At 41.8% G+C, this 7,835-nt stretch overlaps 1 protein-coding gene across 1 annotated transcript in view; it reads right to left on the bottom strand.

Annotated features, from left to right (window-relative positions):
* Positions 1-160: 160 nt before the first annotated feature.
* Positions 161-7,835, bottom strand: part of iqsec3b (IQ motif and Sec7 domain ArfGEF 3b) — a 32,318-nt gene continuing 24,643 nt past the window's right edge. Inside the window, exons 8-15 of the mRNA XM_029522482.1 lie at positions 7,632-7,798; positions 5,282-5,421; positions 5,048-5,179; positions 4,781-4,880; positions 3,631-3,789; positions 3,455-3,547; positions 2,752-2,798; positions 161-1,752 (exon numbers count right to left, since the gene is read on the bottom strand). Of these exons, the coding sequence (XP_029378342.1) occupies positions 1,333-1,752; positions 2,752-2,798; positions 3,455-3,547; positions 3,631-3,789; positions 4,781-4,880; positions 5,048-5,179; positions 5,282-5,421; positions 7,632-7,798 (1,258 nt within the window). The 3' untranslated portion in view covers positions 161-1,332. The remainder of the gene's footprint in view (positions 1,753-2,751; positions 2,799-3,454; positions 3,548-3,630; positions 3,790-4,780; positions 4,881-5,047; positions 5,180-5,281; positions 5,422-7,631; positions 7,799-7,835) is intronic.

Genomic DNA, 7,835 nt, shown 5'->3' with positions numbered 1-7,835 from the left:
GCTCAAGCTCAAAACCACAAGAGATGACACTCCCAATAAAATCAATAATCATTCCATGGACATCTTCAGTTTTCCCACTGATTTAACATTCAGTAAAGGAATTCATGTACAACATTTTTAATGTGCAAGGAAAAATAAAATTCATTAGAGAGGAGAGTGAGGTGACCTCGGTCTACCCTGTGGGGAGCAATTCATATTCTTTTTTTTTTTTTTTTTACTAAAGCTTTGATTTTCTGGTACGAGATATTGCCTAAGTCCAAAGGTAACATTAATATTCACACTAGGTAACCTATTAGGAGTAAATGTACAGGAGGAGAAAGACTGCATCTGCCTGTTTTAGCCTTATTTTTGGATGAATTACCAGCCCTGCTCCCTACAGCCCATGAGTAAGCACACTGAACACACAGTACACAAGCACTCAGCTCTCAGTACAACACAGGTGCAGATATTCATGTTACAGTGCAGCAAATCCTTGCCTGAGCTCTGTGAGAAAACAACACCACAGAATCAGGGCAGTCACACACATTACTGTGAAGATATCTGCTCATGTGATAGGAAAAACACAGCAAAGAAGCACACAAAATTTGATTGTCGTCAGGATATGGTTTTTAAGTTAGTTTAGTGAGTAACAACATCCGTGCTTACTACACTACGCTATACATGACAGGATAGATTTTATCTTCTTCTTCACCTTCTTCCTTACGCACATTGAGTTTCTGTTCCCCTGAAAATGAATAAAACAAACAAGTGGATGCTCCAAAATGATTACAGTTTGGAGATGCTATATTAACTGTGATGAAACCATTCCTTAAATGTGTTGTCTAATACAGGAAACGCAAACCCGAATGAAGATATATGGACTTAAAAGAAATATAGTGAAGAATACAAAACATACCAGAGTTGTGTCCTCCATATTCAAAGTGATTCCACATCCTTTCGGGGCTCACTTTTCTGACATCGCCCCTCAGTTTCACAGTCATACCTCACAAATACGTTCATTGAACAGGTGACATTTTAAAATGCAACGTCACAAGATCATTTAAAGTGTGTGACATCTAGGTGGACGACATTATCAGCTACCATTAGACAAGGAAATGGCACCAAATCCACTCTGTGTTAAAAAAATAACAACACTGCTCTGTCATGACTGTAATTAATTCTTCTTTTCCTTCATTCCTTCATGTGACTCACGAAGTATCTTCCTTACTTTTTTTGCGATGCTATTATCTCACCATTCAAAATGCTCCAGCATATGTGTACGTGTGTGTACGTGTGTGTATGTGTGTGTGTAACGGTAATGTCTACCCTCCAGCGTTCCTGGAGTCGTCCAGCTCAGACAATGCTACGGGAGCCACTGGAGTTGCGCCTGCGGGTGAGAGGCATGGTGTGGTGGAGGGGCATGGGTGAGTCCGGGGGGCAAAACTGGTGAGGGTGGTTATAAGGTGGAGGAGGAGGTGGCAGGGGTGGCTGAGGGCCGTCCCCCTCTCTGACACGAACAGGTGTGGACATGGCCGACTGGATGAGCTGATGGGTGGCTGGGCCTTGGCTGAGGAAGGCCTCCATCCGCCCTCGCCCACTCTGGTCCACAACAATCACCTTGACAATCTGCTGGCACTGGATGAGTGTTTCCGGGCGGAGCTCCCCTGGCTGGACCGGGCTGAGCAGTGCGGGGGGCGCAGCCAGGGCCAAAGAAGTGGATTCAATGCTGGGCTGGCTCAGTTGGTAGGTCTGCAGCCTGTTGTGAATTGACACCTAGTTTAGGAACAGTCAGAGAACGCATGAGGAGTTACCAGCCTGAACGCAGCCTCTACGCAGCCCTCTGGTGTGTTACGCACGTGGGCATGCAGGCATGCAGGAAGGTCGTATGCAGAGCGAGTGCAAGCAAAATACAAAATACACTGTCTCTTTTTCTCTCAATCATGTAGTTGTTGATCTTTTTTTTTTTTTTTTTTTTTACATGATTTGTAATTGCTTTTGATCACATTTTTAAATACATGTACATATCAGCCCAGAAAGAGAACAAAGTCGCAGAGTAAGATGAGATGGGGGTCAGAAATTATGGCAGGAACATTTTGACTTCGTGTCTGTGTGAATACGGTCAATGAGTGGAAGAATGAAAAACTAACGAGGGGAGTGTCACAAGAGGAAAGAAGTGACACCGAGGGCATGGTGTCTCCCTAACACAATACTTTACAACACTAAGGGACTGACTGAGAGGCAAGAGAGAAATGGGCAAGGGAATAAAACACAAAAAACCGGAGAGGGGGGGGGGCACTTACATCTCTGTGCTTAGTTAAAGGAAGGGCTGGTTTGACAAACACACACCCACCCACACACTTTTGAAAGAGTGTTGACAGTATCAAGCTTATCTGGCTTTGTCAGTGGTACTCTAGGAGCAGGCCAGGCTTATGATGGCTTGCAAAGGCTTATACAGTAAGGCTCACAAACAGCGGCTGATGAAAGAAGGGGTGTTGGGTAGGGAGTAGAGTGGATGCTGATCCACTCATGAGGCACATCGAGAAACTGTCTGTAGCACCAATAGATCAGATTCCTCTCAGCTGCCTTTGTATCCGTGGCTGCAAAGTGGGGATGTGCCTCGAGCGGAGCTCTTTTAAAGCAAAGCATAAAGCAGACTTTCTTTTCAGGAGACCCTGTCTAACCGAACTAACACGCTCACATACGAAACCACACCCACCGAGTTAAAGACGTATATACTTACCTGGGGGAGAGATGAGTAACTTTGGCACTCACCTCTACTGTGTTGTTGTTGCCGGTTTTATCGTACACATCCTGTTGGCCTGTGGGGAGACACAGCTCTATTTGTAAGTCAGCAGGCGGAGTTCAACTTCACATTCACAAAATCAAAGATGTAAGAAACAGTTCCACACTGGGGAAAGTTTTTCTATAAAAAATATGGTTCAGGAAACAATTCTTCTTCGCTCCTTTGTTGAGAGTTAGATGAAAAGAACTGAAGTCTGTTCCAAACTGTACTGGCTATAGCATGAAGCTTCGAGCAGCAGCCAAGTAACCGAGTGTAGCAGAGAGGCTAAACAGCTGGTCTGGCACACTCAAAAATGAAAATATGAGGCCAGCACTCCCTATCACATGATGGCCCCTTCATATTTACTGTGCACACATTACAGTGAGCTCAATCTGCTCATCCGGCTCTACAAGACATGAAAATAATTCCAAAATGTCAAACATTAATATGGAACAGTTAAAAATGACACATCAGAAGTTATACTTCCAAACCATTTCTAAATACTGTAATAGTGTCAACGACATCAGAGCAGAATGTTCCCCCTGACCGTGTGTTTTATCTGAGCTTTTTCATTGGCCTCCTCCCCATGAAGTTGTCCTACTTTATACGTACCCTTGAGTAATATGTATACAGCAGTCATGAGTAATATATGCTGTGTTATGTATTTCATGCAGTGCGAGCAAAATCCAGCACCTGAGGGAGAGCCGTGTCCTGTGTGTGTGTCCACTTGCCCGCCATTGGTATGTGTGCCGTGTGGCTGGATGCCTTGTTGCCTCTCCAGCTCCCCTAAAACACCAGAAAGACTGATTGCAACCAAGGTTATACTGTACAGTGCACAGAGGTCTGCATTTGTGGACTCGGTTCCTTACACTGGATGTGTATCTGCTCCATCTCATTGACCTCTGCGATGGCTTCTCGGAGCTCCTCAGCAAATTTCCTGAGCTCTTCTCCACTCGGGGAGCAGAAGCTCACCAGCTGCTTCTTTTCTGAGGTAAATGGGCTCAGCATGGTGACGCCATGGGCGTAGTCTCAAGAGAAACCAAGACAAAGATAGAGAGCTTTCACCACAACTCTGATTCTGGGCTTTTCATCTTTCACTACACTTCAGTCTAAAGGTAAAAGAAAAAAAAAGGTTTAGCAACACAAACTGTTTGCGATAAGAATACTTGCAAAAATTCATGCTTTGACATTAATGACCAAATGTATTTCTGTTGACAGCAGTGGCTTCTTGAGGCTCTGCAGAAATGTTAGGGAGCTCATAAGTACTTAAGATCAGTAGTTTCTTCTTGTGCAAACATGTTTAGTTATGCTCACAATCTGGCTGTACCAAAGGAAATGCAATTCAGCATGAAGAGTTATAACTTTGGTGATCTTCATTCCGTGCTATCGTCAGTTCAAATTTTTAATTTGTCCAATTTGGTTCCTGATCGAACACCTGCAAAATACCATTCCCATCAGCCTCGGGATTATAGTATTCATAGATTGCACAGCTAAATAATGTGATGTCAGAATTCATTTATAATTCCATAAATTAGACTATGATAATTTACAGCTTTTAACTCATGCTTTTTGAACCCAGGCTCTCAGTCAATCTTATGTGGATTTGGCTCAGGCTATTGTTAAATTAGATTTTTATATTTTATGGCATTGAAAATAAATTATTTTTGAGTGATTGTTTTATATGATTTGCATAGTTTTACCTGCCTAAGACCCCAGATTTAATAAAAAAACACTATTACATACAATTCCTCATGTTTATATTCCATTTTTCCTCGTGTGAGGCTCTTTGTAGTTTCAGTAGAAAATTACCATAGTGGGTCTTTGTTTTGATTGATATGACTACAGAAGTCTGTGAGATAGTCAGTGGCAGTTGACACCAACGACCTCTTGACAATTCCTCAAAAGACATGATATAAAACGGTGGTGTTGATGTCCCCTCACAGTTTGCTCAGCATTATTCTGACACTGTGGTGAAATTTTACTGGGGAGAAACTGCTGCAGAGTAAAATAGCCTCTTACATTCATTGCTGAAGAGGTGAAACTGCATTCCCAGAAGACCCATGGCTTTACAGAAAGTGTATGAGGCCGAACTTTTCTTCTTAGGGCATAGTTTCAGGATCTGCAGTCAGCAGGAAAACACAACAAAGCTGAATTAAAATGCTGTACCTGATCACATCTTACTTTTACCTTTGGTGTATTTTGCATTGGGGTTATGATCTGGTTTTAGCTGCACATAAAGATCATCACAGTGAGTTACCTGCAGATATTTTTAATGGTAAACCTCACCAGTAGCAGGTCATTGAAGAGGAAGACCTCTCTTTGGAGCTGGGACAGTTTCTGTTTGTGAGGCTTGTTGGCATCTGGCACCTCAAACAGACGACAGCAGCACACCAGACGTCTGTGGGGCACAGCAAGGATCTGTAGAGGATAAAGTGATCGAGATTACCGTTAGCACTGCGGTGAAATGATGCATGACGTGATGAGACAGCTTCCTGAACTGCACACAAAGATGTTACTCACAGTTTTTAGGCCCAGGATGGACTGCTCCACCCGGCTCACGTAGGTGACGTGGTCTTCATTTGAACGCAGCTCTCTCTGTTGAATCCTTTCATAAATACCTGCCACCATCTCTCTGGGGATGTCCGCTCCGTCGTCGACACCTGAGGGAACAAAGGCCATATCATTAAGGAATATAAAGGTAAGTGAATACCGATCCTGCAGGGAGTTATCCTCGGCACACAGATGCTCCTACTGTTCACTCTGCCCTAAAGTGAAGCCTGTCAACGTTTATTGATTCAAATTCCTCAGCAGAAATATCAAGACTAGCCGGTGACCATCAGATGTTCCATCAGCTACAACCAGCAAAATAATTAAAATAAGTTCTAAAGTGCTGTCGCTGCTTTAGTTTAGTTTTTTTGGCTTCAAATCAAGCCTTGTAAAATGATTTGTGTAACAGCGACACAAATCTTGCAAAAATATTTAGCTAAAGCTGCATTTGTCAAGCATAATGTTCAGCTTTACTGGTATCCATTAATTTCTCTGAAAGATAATAAACCAGAAAAACTTCTGAAAAATCCAGGTGGTGAAAAAACAGTATTCCAACCATCTGGATAAAAGAATGCATATATACACATATTTTTTCACTTTTGCCAAGTATGTGTCCCGCTAGTAGTAGAAACTGAACATGTTTTTAAACCAAACGAAAAGCGACCTAACAGGCTGTTAAGACAGCAAACTTATAATACAATAAACAAACTGGGGCCACTTAGTCCACTAGTAATTGTCTCTTTCAGCCATCACATTTCTTCTGCTTCCTGCTTCTGCAAAGCTAGAAAAAGGCACCACTAAGCCCAACATCTTTATAAAATCTTACTCTAAGCTATGAATAGAATAATTGCTGGGAGGGTAGGGGTTTATTAAGCAGCCAATTCACTCATGATGGCTAATGAAAAACAAGATTTCTAAGTGCACAGAGAGACTATCCATAGAGACAAGTGAGGACTCCTTGAAGAAAAATACCTTAGATTTAGTTTAGAAAAAAATGTGGGTACAAGTTATTACTTTTAATTGGATTAATTAATGGATACGCTACAAAAAAAAAAAGGGGGGGGGGATTAAGGCTTTTAAGAGTAAAAGTGTTTTGTTTTTTTTCTGTGTGTTTATTAGGGTTACGTAACATTTGGTAGTAGAATTGTGCTATCCTATAGAACAGAGGAGGAAAACAAAAAAGGTGTGGAAGAAGAAAGTGAATTAGGGCTACACACACTGTTCTCTACACTTTAATGTGCATGGAACAATGAATAGCATACTGTAACTAACAGTTGACGGATAATATCATCAAAAAGGAGATATTAACAAATGGCTCCACAAAGAAATTAAGATATATAGACTTGAAAGTCTAGCTATCTTGAAAGTCTAAGACATTTTGTAGTTAATCAATTGATATTTATCTTATCTATGAATTATTATTATTCACACACTTTTTTTATTTGCAAATTTTGACTATAAATCAAATGTCATTTTGCAAATTCCTGTAAAAGATCCTGTAAGTACTGTAACAGCCACAGTGGAAACTTAACTACAAACGTAGTTATCACAGAATTTGTATGGGCTCATATAAATTGTGTCTGCTGCAGCCAAATTAGTTTTATCTCAATGTAACATTTGCAGCTGTGGTGGATTTCTCTAATAACTGAATGTGAAAGTCAAACTGCTTTGCTTTGAGCCCCGGCCGTAGTAAATGTTTGTATCTGCTGGATAGAGAAAGTGTTGAGAGCCTCGAGGAGCTCGGGGCAGGTGATGAGACACTTCTGAAAAATCCAAGCCCATATCATTATATCTAAAGCTAAGTGAGCCTCAATTAAATGGGTCTGCGTCAGCCGTGCTCTCTGGGGCAGAGCTGAGAGTCAAGGATATCAGAAATGTCCTGCACAGCTGATGGTTTTCTTGATAGTCGGGTGCAGAGGCAAGCAGCCGCCACCTCTTTGAGTAATTTACTTCAGTTCAAGAGGCTGTCACTCAAAGGCTGATAGTGAAGTGAAGCAAGATTGATAAGAGAATTCTTGTAAAACTTTGACTTCCCTGCCCTCTGCTCTCGGTTTTGCCTATTTTATCATTTTTTTCCCAGACACTTTTAATAATCTGAAGCAAAAGGTTTAAATCATACATCACTTGTGAGTACTATATATGAACAGCGTTCAAATTCTCTGGCACTGGTCATAAATGTTGTAACATACAGTATGCAAGACATTGCACCACCTCTGCCTATGGGAGACAACTCACACATGCTGAAGGCTACAGACATACAGCCTCTGTAAACACACACCACCTCTGTCTTAAACATGCACACTCTGTAGATCGCTGCACTGACCTCTGAGGTTGCGTATGAAGTCGTCAAGGCCCATTTTACGTTGGGGTTTGATGTTGGGCGAGTACATGTCAGTGTTGAGAAGGACCACAGCGAAGGCCAGAATGAAGATGGTGTCTGGGTTGTGAAACTGCTGCACCACATCAGGATTACACATACAGTACCTCTGGCTGTGGATGAAAACAGAACAACACAGTTAATCCAACA

Source organism: Echeneis naucrates, chromosome 16, assembly GCF_900963305.1.
Source record: "Echeneis naucrates chromosome 16, fEcheNa1.1, whole genome shotgun sequence".
NCBI lineage: Eukaryota > Metazoa > Chordata > Actinopteri > Carangiformes > Echeneidae > Echeneis > Echeneis naucrates.
The sequence above is the reverse complement of the archived record's forward strand: the minus strand, read 5'-3'. Positions and strand labels throughout refer to the sequence as shown.